Below are 18,596 nucleotides of genomic sequence, written 5' to 3'. Positions count from 1 at the left end.
AGAAAAAAAGGGTTCAAACTCAGAACTTAACTTTGGTGGATGAAATAATCATTTTCCTAGTTTACCAGAAAAGTCCCCTTCTGGATCCACTGAACTCAAAGGTGTATTTTTAGGGCTCCTTACGTTTGAATTGTACCTCTTACTTAACAAGTATTGATCAAAGGCTGTTAATTTTGGAGGAAAATTTAAGGAAAAGAAGCTATTGTGGAAGTAAGAACTCTCCCTAAGAAAAACCTTGAACTAAATAACCGAGGGATTTTTGTTCGGTTGTTTTTCTATTATTTTTACAATGTGGACATTCATAATGTGTAATGAAATATCGTGAATATAAATAAAAGCCAGTCACAAATACACACAAACTACTATGTGCTGTACATCCAGAAAAAAAGTGGAATGATCTGAAAGCAGCAGAAACGCAAGGAGGCCAAGCATATCACTGTGAGGGCAAAAAGAATGGTGTGACACACCTCACTGCAGCATTTCTGGAAGCATCTCTCTTCCCCTTTCACTTCCCGTGACACTATCAGCAGAAACTCTGACTGCTGAGCCCGGCCACAGCTGTACTGGGAACCTACACTGATAAGCTGAAATAACCAATCAAAGCAAAACACAAAAAGAAACCTTTGTAAAGCTGAGGTACATACCGTTATCCAAATTGTACAAGTAGCAGATGAGCTCAAACATTCAGGTAACACTTACTCGCCACTGGAACAGGTTGCTATCAAGCTACAACTTTCATTTCAACTTAAAATTTACTGAGGCAGCAGTTGCAAAGCCCTTTTTAATTTAAATGGAAGTCAAGAATTACTGATAAGAAGACAGAAAACTCCCCATATAACTGTGTTATAGCCAACTACTCTGAAAAACAAACAAATTTTGGTGCGTTATAAAAGTAACCATTATTTTCCTGTCATACACTGACAAGTGGAGAAGGCAGCATGAATATAAGACTGGAGGGCGTTATGTAAAGCAATATATAAAGCCTGGGTATTAAAGAGCTTCATCTTGTTGCAACTACTGATAAAATACAGCTAAGGAAACATAAGAAGTCAACGAGAGGAAAAAACGTTGAGTGGTCTAGATTAGTTTTAGAAAGAGTAATTTACAGAAGATCCAAGAAAATAACTGGAATGTAAAAAATTGTCTTGTTCCCACAAAAATCACTACCAAGAACACTGGCCAAACATCTAATAATTTAAAATTCAACCGCAGCTAAATTTCTCAACCTCTTATCACAAAACATATTTTGCCTTAATAACACAAGGCAATTCCTAGCCCATTTAAATTGAAGTATAGCTTTTCAGTGCACTTTAGAGAGATTAGAACTTAATTTCTATGTGAAGAGTTAGACAACAATTGCCTATTCTGAGAAAACTGGAGATTACAACAGATGAGAAGGCCCACAAATAGTAACTTTATCTATATCCTGCTATTGTGTGTGAATAATTTTGAAGACAGCAGTTAAACACCATCCTCCTCATACAGTAAACAAACTTACGACTGCATTATGGTGCCAGACTCAGGTTACATTAATCATTAAAATATACATGATCAATGCCGCTGCTGTCTAAAGCATTTCTATTTAGCCACTTTGTATTGCCCACAGTTTTTTATTCTGTTGTATTGCCAAAATACTGGGTTTTTTTCTGATTGACTGAAGAGGCAACAATTGAAGCTAAAAATCCTCTACAAAATAACTCAGGAAAGTGGGGCAGCATAATTTTTGGTAATAGATTTTGGACTGGGACTAATACATAACTGTACTATTCTAGCAGAGCTTTCAAATGTGTTCTTTGGAAAAGGGCATCAATACATCTGCATTAGTGCACCAACAGTTCAGCACCTTCCACTCCTATTTAATAACCGCATACAATCATATTTAACTATAAAATTTTGAAATGCTAAGCGTAAAAAAACATTTTTTCAAAACCAACCACTTGAACATGTTATATGTGGCTCAGAGCACAAGGACTCTTAATCTGTAAAAATATCACTCCTCTGAAAAAGCTGATGAGTCCATCTTTTTTCACGTACAGAGCATGGTGGGAACCAGCCCAAAGACTGCTTCTGAAGGAAAGCATGCTGCTGAGCAGCATGGGCTTAAAAAAATACCAAATGCTACAGTGTTTGAAGGTATTTACAATAAAACTGTTTATGCACAATATTCTAATCCTGTTTCAAGTGAGTACAAAGGAGGGAATGGGCTAGTGTGAGGTAATGAGACGCTAAGTATTATGAGATCATACAGCTGTTCTGTTTATCTACTTCAAACTATGTGTCTAAAAATATTCGACATGGGAGAGGGAGGAAGTAGGGAGACAGCTGGATGAAACAAGGATGTAACGTCCAAGAGAACCACTGGATTATTCCAGTTCTAAAAGAGATTATAATAGGTCTTTCAGCAGTTGCACTGTCAAAGCAGTATTACTCCTAAATAAAATATCCCTGAAGGGTTAAGGATAGGTAAAAGATATGGTGTCATTTAAGCTGCTAAGAAGTAAAGGAGCTCTATTTGCAATGAAAGTTAGTTTCTCCTGACAAAAGAGAATGTTGAAAAACCTTTTTCCCTGCACTAGTCAAAAAACAGTAGTGTATTAAGTGAGTTTTTTTCAGGGACTTAACACTTAGATGTGGCGTGGCAAACAGACCTGGTAACACTTGAAGTGGAGTACTGAAGCATAAAAGGCTTGCTCTGTGTCTGTTTATTCTATTTGCTCATGACTGTCTCCACGTTACCAGCACCTTACACATTTTGTCAAATATAAATAAAATGTTCTCCTTCACCTTTATGTCATAAACATTTCTTAAACGTTGCTTTGTTGTGTTATTACAGTGAGACCACACAGGATAATGGGCTTGTGCTTATTTCAATTTCTCCTATTGTAAGCATCAGACACTGAAAAAGATGCTAGCAGATGAACACTTGTGTTTCAGAGTTAACAGATTCATTGCTCCAATGCACTTTAAATACTCTGCTGGATTAGAAATGTGAAGGATAAAGCAGCTGTACAGTTCATTTCTTACTTAAAGAAATTATCAAAGATAACAGATAGATCTTGCAATTTTACAATGTGTTCTTGAATGTACACACAAAGCTATTTTTATGCACTGCAAAGAACAAAAACATTCACATAGCTCACAGCTATCAAGCTTCACATCTACACAGGTAAAATCCATCCTCCTTTATGTATCAGGTTTTTTTATCTGAAGAACCACTCTTTGGGCCTGGCAAACATTTATCTCCCAAGCTCATCTCTTTTACCCAGAGCTCTTCATATCTAACCTATCATTCACATAAACTTGAAGTTATAAGTTAATTCTGGTTGATTCACCCTTCAGCTGCTCATGAGTAGACACTGAAGAATTACATTTCAGACGTTGCAGATGTTTTTATAGAAAGTCAGCAAAATTTACCTCCTGGAAAGCTGAGTTTTTCTTTTGTTTTATGATAAATGCAAACACAAGTATCACATTTTAACTTCGCTGTGTATGTTTATCCAAATTTTGAAAATGACTGAATAGAAAAAGACGCATGGAATTCAATTTATAGTCCTCTTTCACAAAAGGTACTTCATACTCATTTCTTAGAAGACTGTGTTAACTATATCCCATAGGGATTTTTTACCTGTTCAAATTTCCAGCCATCAGACATTGTGGAAACCATTTGAGTGAGTTCCTCTTCCTGACACTGCAGCACTCTGTATACATGTTTGACTGGCACCTTCAAGAAGAAATATAAGATGCTCAACAGGGCATGGAATTCACTATGTTTGTGACTTGTCTGAAGTTGCCCTTACTCTCTAGAAATGGTAAGCAACACCATTTTGAACCCATCCAGAGCAATGAATAACTAGGGCCATTGTAGCTGAGACAAATAGTAAATGCTATCAGAGCCCCCCTGCGATCCAACAACCTAGCTTAAAGAGAAATTTGTCAATAACAATGTAAGTTTGTAGTATCTCCATGAAGAATCAGCTACCAGGGAAGTTACCAGTTACCTGAGAAACAGAGTTAATGAACAAACTTCACCATATTCACTTTCATGGAGAACATGAGCTGCTATGAGAAGAGGCAACCTTCTCAATCACAGAGCATTACAAATAAAGAAAGCAACTTTGCTACAAAAACACGACAGGAACTAAACAGCATCTGTATGTATATACGCTGCATGAACATACTGTATAAACAGCAGTTATAGCATAGTTAGGCAACCCCATTATATCCAGAACATTTAAAAGTCAATGAGAAAGCTATGCTCTACAAAACCTGTTCTCTAACATAACTATTTCCAGAAATGATATTATGACAAATTCTACTATTACCAAACATTTTGGAACAATTACTTAGAATGTGTTCAGTTTTTGAAAGAGATCTGTTAAGTTTGTAAGCAAACTGGCAGGAGTCAGCAATTAAGAATATTAATCTTTGTATACTAGTGGTTCCAGATCATCCAGTGATGGAGGCAGCCATTCAGTATCTTACTGGGGAAATCGGGAGATACATAAAAAAAACAAATGGAACCCACTACTTGTCATAGAACAAATAATCAAAAGAACACAAGAAAACAGCCTCACCTGAGAGATTCTGCTGTCTCTTTCTCTTATTTTGTCCTTTACCAGTTTTATTAGAGATGTGATATTGTAGAATTCAGCCTCTTCCAGTACACCTAGTATGAAAACAGTTTTTGGGAAGACAGTATAACTAAAGACTCCAGGCCAAAATCACCAACCAGTTCATAAGATTATCTTCTCAACAGCTACAGAAAATTATTTACTTTTCTCTATGATAAGGCAGTTCACCAACCTAACAATTCTGGCTTCTTTCAGGTACATGTAATTCAATGTTTGGCTCATTCTAAAAAATTGCCCTAAAAATATCCCAAAGAAAACCGATGCCACTTCACATACAGAACAAGATAAGAAACAAAAAAATGCGCACAGATACCGTTCCATAGCAGACTACTAAGACTACCATACCTCAGGCCCTGCCTCAGGCTGGAATGCAAAAGAGAAATTTAAATAATCCTACTGAAAAATCTCTGCAGCTGCTAGCAAGCATAAAATTTTTCTTCCTGTCATTTGAGATCTTAGAGTCTGAAACAAAAGCTTGAAGATATATACTGCTTCTACTCACATGTTCAAGGCCTACCTGTTCTCCACACGCAGTATGCTTAACTGTGCTTACCTAATGCTCAACTAATTCACATGGAAATTAAATTTCACACTATTTCCCCCTAGTATTGTTAAATTGTATTACTCTTTGATAAATTTCTTCAATATGCTATCAATACAGTTTTATTACTGTATGTTTTAAAAGTCATCCTCCATTAGGGTAAAATTGATACAAACTGGGAACAAGGAGGGAGAAGCTGGGCACAGAATTCAGTCGTTAAAAGCATATTCCACACATCTGAACAATGCCAGAACTTCACTTTTAGTTTGCTTTACATCTTCTAAAGCTTGCTTCCTAGGCAGCATTCTTTTGCTTAAAGAGAACTAAACCCAAATATTTCACAGTTACACAGGAAAGATACAAGATTACACAATAAAAGGCATCCCCCCTCTTGTTTGAATACTTATGTTCCAACTGAGAATGGGGGTTGTGAAATCAAGAATTGTACTCAAAATGCTCAAATAACACCATAAACTATAAGTGCATGATACTTATCAGTTTTGCTTGAAACAGATAGAAATGCTACACTGGTTAAGGTTTGCCATCTTGTTCTAAGCTAATTTTGGTGATTCAAAAGAAGTGAAAATAATAAGCAAGTGGCAAGCAAACGAGATATTTAGAGATGTCTTACCTTCCTCAGCTAGGTCCTTGTTAATAACCAGTTTTCCGTGTCTGAGATAGTTCAGCACTGGCCCAAAGTAGGTTGGGTCTCTGTCTATTAAATAGGCACCTGTTTCATCCTAGATTAGAAAAACAAACAAACACAAACCAAACAAACAACCCAAAACAAAGGAAGAGAACACCAAAGCCCAAACCAAACAAACCAAAAACCTCACAATAATTTGAACATCCAAGTGGGAACTGCAAGCTAATATTCATCTTGCAGCAAGCAGGTATGCAGATATAGTCACATCCCCTGAAAGCTGGATTTATTAAAGACAATAAAAGGAATTAAACAATATAACTGTCATGGTATCAGACTGATCAATCAAATCATCCAATACACAACTTCTCTTATTTGATCAATCCCCCTAACCCCTTATCAATGATTAACAACATCGTTAGCATGAAAGATCTAAGCAGTAAGTGAGACCACCAAAAGTTAAGGTTAAAAATAGCCCTTAAAACCAGGAAATCTTGTTTGGGAGCCTGAAGAGTCAGAACAATGGCTACATTCTAGCAAGCTTCAAATACCAGTTTTTTCCTTTTTCTTTTTTTTTTTTTTAATTAAAGGCAAACAAACTTGACTTTTTTTAACCTCAACGCTTTGCTCTAAAAACATTTGCTTTTGTCTTTGCTCAGATGTACAAATACTCACAGGGTAATAAGAACTGCTGTATACCAAGCAAGGGTTGTACATGCATCTTCTAAAAAAAAAAAGTAGAAGATGCAACTCCTACCTATCTCATGCAGACAATCAAAGTAATAGATGAATAGATGAAAACTAATGCTCAATTTACCAAACAGACTACAGCGTTTTGTGAATTGCGAAACAGTTCAGGAGATTCACCTGCAGAGCTGATATTCTTGACAAAGAGATAAAGAAGCAAAATTGGTAATTCCTATGTTATTTAGAATCTATGTATGAACCCCTGCAATCAAGGTAGTACTGACACACTTGTGCTGGCTGGAGATCTAAGGAAGATTCAGAGAAAGATTTCTAACTGATCTACTGCTCCTTTCTACTATCAAGTGGGTTACTGACTGTATTAATCTACTGGTCCATAAGGTTTTGGTGTAATGGATATCCTACAGATATCTACTAAAGAGATGTAGCAGCACCCCAAATACCTTTTTACTTATTCTTATTTTTAATATTCTAGTAGTTTACAGGAGATACTAAAAAAATTATCATTACCAATAATGTGGATCATACTCCCTCAAAACCATCGCTACTAGCAATAATTGCTAGTGAAAGAAAGAAACTCTACCGACTCAATCATCTGCATTTGAACATTAATGCCTATATGGAAAAATCTAATTACTGAACTGTGATATCTGAAAGCTCTCTCTACTTAACAGTATGTAGAGTTCCTAAAATGTTTTGCTGGAAAAAAACATGGAGGATGTATTTGCAGGTACATTGATTTAGTTTCTGAATAAATGCACTTGTCCAAACAGGATTGGTAGAATGTAGAAAGACCACAACCTCAACTACAAAAGCCAAAACCCTTTCTAAAATTACAATTAAATGCTTTACACACCTAGACACAGTGTCATTTCAGAAGAAGTGAAGGAGTGTATAATTTTGTAGAAAATTAACTGTTCAATAAAATGCTAACATATTAAAATGTGCTGTCAGTTAACCTACACTCAGAACAGACAATGCTTGATGAAGTCTAATCACAATTTCTTCTGATCTAAGCTCATGGTCTCACAAAAGCAAGACTATGCATCAAAACCAGTAGATAGATGAAGTAGACTAATTTTAATATTTAATCTATAAATATATTTACATAACCAAAACACTTCAAGAATGTGCAATCTACAGATACAACCCAAAGAAATTAGAATAGCTGACAACTGTATGAATTATAGGCTGAAAAGTATTATTTAGTAAAGGAAAAGAAACCAGTGAGGTTGGAAAGGAAAATCCAAAACAGATAAAAATAAAAGCTGTTTTCAAGAAAAAAACCCCGTACTTGGTCATCATCTGAACTGCATTAAGAAACACAGGGCTTACAAAACTGGAAGTCTTCGGAGTTAGGAAAAACCAATCTCTAGAAATAATCTTCTTCATTAAGATGATTGTAATTTTTCACACTGCAGTGTCTTCTCACATCACCTTCTGAAGCAATACTGGTTGTCAGCTTTACACCACTTCAATGATAGAGAGGTGGGTCACAGAAGCAAAGTCATTAAAAGCTCTAAACGAAATCTTAAGTAGCAATGGCTACTTCACTCCTTTCACAAAAGGCCTGAACTTTTTTATTTAAAGGCCTTCATTATCTGAAATTGTACTTTTCTGAGTTGATTTCTATATATGAAACAAGCTTCCAACAAAACCACAAAGGGAAGAAGCTATGTCAGCTCTCCTCTTTCAAATTCCACCTTATGAGAGGTCATACACGAAAAAAAAACATCTCAGTAGTGTCATAGTTTACTCTGGAAGCCTTTCAGACAAGGTGGCTTGAAAAATAATAAAAAAAGAAGGCACACAAAAGTCCTATAATTTTTGCTGTAATAATTTTTTTAAAACATTAGAAAATATCAACAGTTAAAGAACCCTGGCTAAATTCTAACAGTGTGCAAACCAAATTCTGTCAACAGGATTCACTTAAGCATCTAAATTCATGCAAAAGTTGCTTACCCAGATTATAGACTCAGAAAATATGCATTAATTAACATTAAGAGGAGGATGTGTGTCTTGAACATTGACCTGACAGCTCAGATATGCTACACACTAGCACCAGGGAGCCAAGAATCAAGAGATGAACCGAGCAGTAAAGAATATTGTAACCATATGCAAATAAGGCACAGGTGAGTGGCGCAAAAAATTTACTTCCTCAGCACCTTCCTATAGAAAATGCCTTATCACTCCTCCTTTTGAGTGAGCTGCCTGAATATCCTTCAGTGTATGCTAAGCACTTCATGTTGAAATCACTAAGAAAGGCCGATTACACTAGATCTTTAAGGATATTTATGTAAACATAAATCCAATACAAGCTGGCACAGAAGCATAGTCATCTGCTCTACCTAGAACTCTAAAAATACATGTCCTAAGTCTTTCAGAATATTATCAGGACTGTTTTCATCCACATGTACATGAAAACACACTGTGTAATCACATGTAATTAGCTTTTTGACACTTTTTAATAAAAACTGTTTTATTGAAAGATAAAATAATAAATTGCAAACGTGATCCAATGTGAACCGGACAATTAAAAGGGGTTGCTAGTTTGCATGTACATAACTAGCTTTACGCTTGCTAGCTTAATTATTAATAGGCTTTGATGTCCCAGCTATGCAATTTCCTCTGCTAACTAGTAAATTGTTTTTTCTACAAGCTTTGAGAAAGTTTGCATCTTCACTGACAACTAGTGTAGGTATTTTGAAGCCATTTCCTAAACTTCGGGTGAATACCACAAATGTCAGATAAACCTATATTCTAATAAGGTTTCAAAGTTCTCTCTCTTTCAGATGTATTTTATAGAAACAGGTGTTACTGTTTACCAGAACAGCAGGTAAAATTAGAAATAAAACAGAAATTCAACTTTCCTCTGTATTCAGTATAGTCATATCACCCCACACTTAGAGGTGTTTCCTGCAAATGCTGTCATTCTTCATAAGAAAATTCAAAACAAATGCTCATTGTCTTTGTGCATCCAACCCTAAACTGCTAGTTAATCACAGGACTGTTTGTATCTTTACCCAGTTCTACTTTTGCATTACATTCTTCTCTGAAGAGCTTTTTTCTTCATTGTCTGCAAGTTCTAGGCCGTTTTCATGCATATTTACAAGGACACCATTTAGAAGACAGCATTGCCTACGTACAGTGAAGACTGCATTTCTTTATTACCGCTCTCCCACACTAATGTTTAGTTCAAGTTACAAACACCATGGAATTTTAGAGGAAATCTAGTAACTTGCTCTTAAATTTTCAATCACCTGGTTCAGCATACCAATGAAAAGTCAGTGTAGCTCACAATTACATTCCTTTGAAAAATACTGACCAAAGCAACTAAATGATCATGTATTCCAGTTGCAAATGTTTTCACTTCAATCTTTATAGAGACTGAAGCTCAAAGGAATCATAATGAACACTTACCCTCATCTTAGTTTAAAACACACAAAGAACTCAATTTATTTATAACCTTTAGAAAGTAGCAGTTAAACCTAATAATTCCAATAAATAATTACTGCCACTGTTAATATTATGGACTTTCTAACAAGGACATCTACAATTTGACACTTTGCTAGCTGTATTTCACAACACCTTTCCTAGACTGAACAGGCTTCTCTACTAGATTTCTTGTCTCCATGTATATACCTCTGGACTGAGAAGTCACTCCTTAAGCTCCATGCCATTAAAAAGTTTTGTTCTTTAAAACTTTTCACCAAATCATATTTCACCTTGTGATTACTCACTGCTCTGCTATGACCTTGAATTGTGGATGCTAGAATCCAGTACAGGGTTCCAGCAGGACTCAAAAGGTGCACCAAATACATACGCCTCCCTAATCCTAATGCAATTCTTGGGGAGATTTAACAATCTCCCCAGGAACTGCATTAAAACACTAGCTGAAATGTCATAAATTTATTTCCAATAATTATCTTCATTGGGATCAATACTGGATCTGGACACACTCAAGTCATACCATCAAGCTCTTGGCTCAAGGTTGTATGCTTTAACCGGAATATTTTAATTTTACATAATTTTTTAATTTTACATCATTTACATATTCTGAGTTCTTATAAAGGCAGCAATATGCAGAGAAACACAGTAGTATTTGGTACTAAATTTGGATTTATATATAATTGTCATCTCTATCATCTGTGCTTTTTAAATATTGAACTAGTGAATTTTTCACAAACTGTCTGCAGACTAGTGGTACTTATCAAGACTACATCAGTAATACAACCCACCTGACAAGTCAGAAATCTCATAGACAAATGAAATGTATCTGTTATTTCTTAGAAAAATGACTACAATTTAGATATTTCTTAATGCTGACAGTCAAGGCTGCACTACCAGGAAGACTTTGACTTTTCTGAAACACTCAGTGCTTGCGTGCTCCCTTCTTTGACAGATTTGATGCCAACTTTAGAAAGGCATTAAAAATCAAGGATGAACACTACTGCCAAAACCTTATTACAAAAGTTTGACAATCTCCTTCTTAGGGGAAAGTTAAAAGAATGCTATAACAGTTTGCAAATAAAAAACTGGTATATAGCTAAAATAGGAAGATGCTGAAACAAGGAATATATGTAAATTATTAGCAGTAATGCAGTAAAAGCATTAAATTAAACAATGATAACAAGGTGAGCAAGGCTCTGCTCGTCTATTTTTATGTATTCATCTCTAAACCAAGATTTAAATACCATGGAAAACAAATCTTATTCTGAACAGTAAATATGACCGCTTCAGCTCATTTATTTGCTGAAATCTGAAATGATTCTTGAACAGTTTTAAAGCTGCGAGTGACACTCTGAAACACTAAATTCAGAGAGTCAATGTCACTCTCCTAATGCATTCAACACTAGTCTGGCCACAGAGTGTGCTAAAGGTGAATCTTTCTCCCATTACAAGTGGAAACATACCTGACAGCAGGCTGCCCTGTCCTTCTCAACATCAGTACCTGAAGGCAGTTTAAAGGCCAACACGCTACCTTTCTTGAAGCCTCTCAGTTCTTTACAGTAGGAAGCATTAAGGAAATCTTAAAATCACAGACTATCCTGAGTTGGAATTGACCCACAAGGATGAAGTCTAACTCCTGGCCCTGCACAGCAGAGCCCCAACACCCCTACCATGTGCTTGAGCTTTGTCAAGCTCATGGCTTAGGGTCATGACCATTCCCTGGGAAGCCTGTTCCAGCGTTCAATCTCTCTGGAAAGAACTTTTTCCTGATATCCAACATAAACCTCCCTGACACAGCTCCAAGCCGTTCCCTTGGATCCTGTCAGTGGTCACACAGAACAGAGATTGATACTGCCCCTCAAGAGGAACACGCAGACAGCGATGAGCCTTCCCTCGGCCTTCTCTTCTCCAGCTGAAGAAGCCAAGTGACCTCAGCTATTTCTCATATGGCTTCCCCTTCAGAAACTTTGTGTTCCTCCTTCAGATGCTTTCTAAGAGCCTTATATCCTTCTGATATTGTGCTGCCCAAAACTGGCTACAGGACTCAAAGTGAGGCCACATCCCAAAAAAGAGCAGAATCAGACAATGCTGGACAACAGAGCAGGACACAGCTGGCCATTCCATTTGCCAGAGCGTATGGCAGTGCTTTATCTTTTAATTAGGAAGCATTAGAGGAATGCTTTACTACTCTCTCCCAAAGAGACAGTTTACCTATCAGCAAGTTGCCTACATATTTAAATTTGGTTTTATAGGTAAATTAAAGCTCTCCATAAAAACCTCAACCAAAACCAAAGACAACTACAAAACAACTCCCACACCACCAGACTTCAACTTTTTTTCCTTCTAACTCAGGAAGATTACATTCTGTTCCCTAAGTGTTCAAATATCCTTTCTGGAAGTTATGCCCGAAAAAATGATGAAATCTACTAACCTCACTGAAAAAAAAACCTTCAAAATTTACATATAATAAGCAACTCCTTATTTTCAACCTGCTGGTTATAGGGTTATAAGCTGTTCCTCTCTTTTCCCTAACTTTTTTGTCCGTGATGCTCCAAAATTTCTTTCAGAGCCAGCACTTTATATCCATTACTACATACCACTACATACCACACCACAAATGAAATCTTAATAACTTTCTTCCCCTACTAAAAATGAGTCAGAGTGAATACCAAAATATTCACCCACTACTCGCAATCTATGCAGAATATGCAACATTTTTCTCTAAGAATTGCTGAAAAGACAGAATGCTACGTCTAAGTGAGAGATTATTATCCAAAGTACTTTGCTTCTTGTAATTGAACAAGAGAATAATGACAGTGCAGAAATAACAAAATGTCAGTGCATGCAGATATTTCATTAAACCGCTAAAACTAAACTCCGTCAAACGACATAGAAATATCACACAAACGTACAAACGATACTGTGCTGTCTGCTGTATTTATGAGCAGTTTTGTATTCGCGAACCCAACTGCTTCGCACGACAGCACTCATTAAGCAGCACTCTTCAAGAAGACTCCCTCCACGGCAGCAGAGTCGCTCCTGCCGCCCCTCACCGCGGCGCCGGGCCCCGCGTTCCCGTCACGCCGGCGGCCGCCTAGGCAGGCGTCACAGCGGGACGGGGCACCGGCCGCAGCGCACCCTCAGCGCGGCAGGCGGGGAGCGGGCCCGGAGCGGGCCCGGAGCGGGGAGCGGGCGCGGCGGGGCCGGCGCTCACCTTGTCAGAGTCCAGGTCGGGGTCGGCCTGGCAGAGGCGGAAGAGGAAGGACTTAGGGTCCCTGCAGAGCGTCTGTCGAGTGGTCAGGAAGCAGGTGCCCCCCACGTTCAGCCTGACCCACTTGCCGGGCCCCGCGGCGGGCAGGGGGGCCGAGCTACACCGACGGCAGGGCCCGCCCGCGCCGAGGCCGCCAGCCGGGGGCACCGGGAACTCACAGTGGTTCTCCGCCGCCATCCTCACCACCGCCGGAAGGGGCCGCCCCGGCTGCCCGGCCCTCGGCGCACCGCCCACCGGAAGCGTCGGCTGGAACAGCGCCCTGCCCCTTCTCGCCACCCGCCCGAGCGGCTCCGGCCTGGGGCCCCGGGAACGGCCCTCACGTCCGCGACAGGGCTGCCGCCGGGCCGGAGGCCGCGGGCCCGTCTCTGTCCCATGCCCCCCGCCCCACGGCGGAAGGAAGAGGCGGAGGCCGCGCAGAACCCTACATGCCTTTATTACAGACTACCAAGCATAAGTGAAATCCGTCATCCAGTCACTAACTACACATCTATAGCACAGAGATCTGTCGAGAGGAGAATAAACCGTCATTAAATTATGAGATATGATTAAATCATCGACCAATAGAAAATTTATATAATAAAGCCAGAAAAAAGGTGTAAAATATAGTTTACAATAATTATTCACATTCAAGGCTGTACATCAATACATACAACACCATGGCCCCGAACATGAATTCAATCCAAATAATTCATATATTAGAATTTAAATAACACAGACTGAACTAGAGGCCAACAAGAGCCAGCAAATAACCTTAGAAGAATAAAAATACAAAAGTGTGTATCATATCATTGCATTATTTGCTTCTGTTTTCACGAGGTCTTGGGAAGATTGTTTTGTGGTTTGTTGATGGAGGGTCAGGGGTTTTATTTCTTTGGGGTGGGTTTTTTCTTTTTTACTGTACATCACAGTTACAGCTACAAACCAGGTAGAGCATATTACACATGTAACTGACTGCCAGCAACCTGAAAACAGCATACAACTACCAAAACTGGTTCCTAATTGTTCTTTTGTCAGATATAGTTTTCAGTTCTGCTACCATTGCGAACATTCGCCATATCAAGTCAGTTAGTACATGGCCATAGGAAGCTTTGTCAAATGGCAATCATCTACATTCATGGCCCAGCTGATAAGACAGATTTCTCTCTTGACCAGGACAGGACTTGAGGAAACTGTATGAAGCTGAGTCACAGGAGCTTTAGGTTAGGTGTCAGTAAAAGGTTTTTCACTCAGAGGGCGGCCAAACACTGGAACAGGCTCCCCAGGAAGTGGTCACACTATCAAGCCTGCCTGAGTTGAAGGTGTCTGGCACATGGTGGGATTGCTGGGGAGTCCTGTGCAGCACCAAGAATTGGACTTGGTGACCTTGATGGGTCCTTTCCAACTCAGTATATTCTCTTTACTCTAAAACCAGGCTATTGGGTGCTTAAGAACTGCTCCAACTGTTTGCTGCATAACAGTAATTTCTTCTATGAAAGAGGAAACATTCTGAAACTATTAGTCATAAATGAAAACATGCCATTTGGGATTACAGAACTACTTGTCTGTAAACTCACTTGATCAACTGATAGACAATCTGCATCATGAGGCTTTGCAGGAGCATTTCCATTTGAGTCACAAAATATTTCCATGAAGCATTATAGACATTCAGCAAAATTTCAGATATAAATACTGCACCTATTTGTGCAATTTACTAGTAGAAAGAATGATCAGAATCCATCCACATCTTTAGGCAACTATTAATACACAAGTTCTCTCCTCAGCAAGGTGTTGAAATCAAATGCTTTGTCCACAGGCCAAATGAAGTAATTGTCTTGACTTTACTCAATCATTCGGGAGAAAATGTACATGTGGGAAATTCCCATAATTCTTCAGAGTTCCCAGCACAAAAAATAATTGTATCAAGCACATTATATTAAGCATCTTGAACTATGAAAACTGATTAGAATAATCACATCTTTGTTTCAATCCACAATTCTTTTCAGACTTATATATAGCAGATACTTCACAATTAAATCACATCAGAAGGAGAAAAGTAGAGCACAGTACTGATAATTGATCTTTTCAGTACTTAAGTGCCTAGCAAATGGAATCCTAATAGGCAATATCAGTCTGCTAGCAATGCCTCAACATCACATCTGAAGTAACTCTTTCTTAATACAAAACTGGACTTCAAGGCAAATGGTAACAAACTAATTTCTCAGTTTATTAAAGTAGTTCTAAACTTCTTGTGACTGGGCAGTAGTACTTCATCCTTTTTTAAGCTCCACACCACAGAAAAAGATGGAATAAATACCTTTCTGAAGTTCAAATACCAAGCAAAGCAAAATTACAACATTATTGACCAGATTCTTCATAAATGATCAACAACTGTTGAAATTTCAAGAGATGGAATGAATCAACAGATTTGGTTTTCAGTAGGTCTGCAGTAAGAAGAGGAGTCTTCAAGTACCTAAATTTTTTTTTCTCCTTTGAACACCTTGGATTAAAAGCAAAAAAAATTACCTGGCCTATGTGCAGCTCTGAAGAACCTCCTTTGCACATTTCATTCCATGAACTCCCATGAACCACAGGAGTGATCTTCAGGACAAACACCTGATTCCACCCCACATCAGGTATAAGCATTTTAAATGGGTACCAGCTCTTCATAGTATGCAGCACCTTTCAACACACATTTAAGTGGACAAACTGGTAAAACATACTTGAATCCACAATTACTTCGTGATGCCTTACTCTATACTCTTGCCACCTTTCAAACCCACACATTCTACACATAGTCCAAGAAATAGAAATACTTCTCCCAGGAAAGTTCTAGCTCCTTCCCAAAAAAGCAGTAGCTAAGTAAGACTGGATTAGGAATACTGAAGCTCTAAGTGGAGTGATGCCTGTAAGAGATGCTTACAGTTTTCCAATAACAGGATTGTCAATTAAAAAAAAAAGGATTTCTAGAATGCAGACATCAGCCTTCCAGAAACCTTCTTAACAGCTTACTGCTACCAAGATCTACAAGGCTGGATGAAAGCTTTTGGTGGGCAGGATGAAAGCCTACTGAGAGAAGATTTTCAAGGCATGAAAAAACACAATTTGCTATGGTAAAATGACTAAAAATCTAAATATTACAGAAAACATGTTTAAGCGCATCTAGATCTCTACCTAGTTAACAGGCCAATGAAGGTCATTTTGCCAGACTTTTTATGTGAGGCCAAGTTTTGTCACACTGAACAGCAGTGGCACTGTGAATCCCATCACTGCCAAACTCTCCTGTATGAAGTTTGGGAATACGTCTGTCTAGATCTCAATACCAGAGACTAAATCCAAAAGTGGTAGGGTTTTCTCCAGTGGACACAATACATGGCCAAAATTTGGCAGCTGGAGAACAAATGGATAGCACTGCAACAGACTTAAAATACATGTCATGTTGGATAGAACAGCACATATAGCTTACTACAGACGCAGATCGAAGGTACACTGTGCTATTCAAATTTGAGTGACAAGCAGTATATTTTGTATGTGATCGAATTTCTCATGATGCAAAGGGAACACTCTTATGTCTTCCTAAGCCATTTACGGGACCCGTTCTCCCCCTTAATACCAGACACAGTAAGCCAGGGCTTTGCTTCTCTCAGGTTTCCGTATGTGATGGGATACGGACGACTACAGGAATGCAGTTGCTCCAAAAGAAAAGGCAACTGCACTCTCTTTTAAAGACTGGAAAAGCTGAACTGCCATCAAGTTCAACCACATAACACAGTTTTTAAGAGATCAATAATAAATTTCCTTCACCCTGTACAAGAAAATATTCAACATTCATGTATCTTTTGAGAAATCTGATAAGCCATTGTTCTTAAAATACTGCTTCTAGAGAACAGTAGCCTATGAGTTTTTTCAACATTGTAGAGAAACCTTTCTTTGGTGGAAGGAAAAGCACATCATAGTATGACAACTCAAAATGCAAAGTAATGGTATATGTAATGAGTGAATAAATAGGTGTGATGTTTATACTGCTTTTAAAACAAAGAAGGAATGCCTTTGGCCAGACCTAGGTCATTCTCTTCTGCAAGGTTTAGAACACAAGCATGTAGAAAATACCACTGGGGAAGTTTTTTTTTTAGCACACAGGAAGTTGTGTCTTTGTAACATGACAAGAAATGTTTGACCACAGAAAACAGCCATAATTTGAAGAGGATAAAGGAGATCGATATGATAAATATTTTCATTTTATAGATATGCTTTAAGTACCATATATTTTCCCCTTTGTATCAATATTTGCCTTTGATTTTCTCACCAGATTACTTTATTATCTGTATTTCAATTCCTTACAGTTTTCCAGAGTTCCTGAATGTTTGGCCAAGGACCAAAAACACAACTGATATCTCATTACACAATGAGACAAAAAAAATGTCAAGTAATCAATTGTACAAAGTTTTCACATTTCCTTCTCTACCCAAGAAAATAGGTTGGCCCCACTAAAATGAACAACACATGCACACCCTGGAAAGAAAGCTTTCAGCCCTCATCTGCTGAAAAGGTGAAAAACTATCTACTATTTCAATAGTAGCCTTTTCTCCCCCATACTAACTAGTTTCTCTTTTAGTTAGCATTAGTTAAAAGCATGCTGGTAAGTTTATTGTCCCTTGATTAATCACACATATGACTTATATTAAGATTTAAACTTAATGTTTAAAAGGCTTCAGAAGCCAACATTTCAATTTTAGAAATTTCAGTGCTATGTTCAGCATTTTACTCTCTCAAAAGCTTTATCATTGGAGCCTGTCTGCCAGACAAACACATCTGATTCATTCACATAATTACTATAGTACCACAAAATTCCTGCAACCAGAACTATGTTAGGAATTACACAAGGGTGCAACCAACCTGGCTATAAATGCCATATACCAATAAGCTGGGGGACTGTGAGGAAAGGAAGAGAAAACAAAGAGGTGGTACTTAGAAGAGGCATATAAAAGCTCCCTGATGAAACACAGTTTAATGATAATCTGAGAGTCACAGAAAACTCCAGCCCCATAAAATGCAAGGCTGGTACATGATTCGGCATGTGTGCGTGTGGATTGGTTTTAACTCATTTTAAGTGAAGCTGGTAATGCAAGGTCTATCCACTAGTCTGCAGCAGAAACAGAACTGAAGTGCACAAAAGCAAGATCTTCACAGCAATGATATGCATGTGGAAGCCTCAACAGAAGCACAAAGAGCGAGCAAAGCAACCCTGAATTCCATTAGGTTTTTGCTTTTCTTCCTTTTTTTTTTCTTCTTAAAAAAAAAAAAAACAACCCCCCCCAAAAAAAAACAAAAGAAAAAAAACCAAAAAACCACACAAACAAAACAACCAAAAAACCTCCA

General features: G+C 38.1%; 1 protein-coding gene across 5 annotated transcripts in view; it reads right to left on the bottom strand.

The window, feature by feature from the left end:
• KCTD5 (potassium channel tetramerization domain containing 5) overlaps window positions 1-18,494 on the bottom strand; it is a 37,064-nt gene extending 18,570 nt beyond the window's left edge. For 2 of the 5 annotated variants that reach the window (XM_066560776.1, XM_066560775.1), the window contains exons 1-5: window positions 13,185-13,436; window positions 5,804-5,912; window positions 4,575-4,666; window positions 3,626-3,721; window positions 468-584 (exon numbers count right to left, since the gene is read on the bottom strand). In XM_066560776.1, coding sequence (XP_066416873.1) covers window positions 468-584; window positions 3,626-3,721; window positions 4,575-4,666; window positions 5,804-5,912; window positions 13,185-13,418 — 648 coding nt within the window. In that variant the 5' untranslated portion in view covers window positions 13,419-13,436. Of the gene's footprint in view, window positions 1-467; window positions 585-3,625; window positions 3,722-4,574; window positions 4,667-5,803; window positions 5,913-13,184; window positions 13,437-15,743 lie in introns of those variants that run through there. The other 3 variants (XM_066560780.1, XM_066560779.1, XM_066560777.1) reach the window with 2 other exon arrangements.
• Between the last annotated feature and the right edge of the window lie 102 nt (window positions 18,495-18,596).

Source organism: Molothrus aeneus, chromosome 16, assembly GCF_037042795.1.
Source record: "Molothrus aeneus isolate 106 chromosome 16, BPBGC_Maene_1.0, whole genome shotgun sequence".
In the NCBI taxonomy this organism is placed as follows: Eukaryota; Metazoa; Chordata; class Aves; order Passeriformes; family Icteridae; genus Molothrus; species Molothrus aeneus.
Note: the sequence above shows the minus strand (reverse complement) of the source record. Positions and strands in the feature narration are given on the sequence as shown.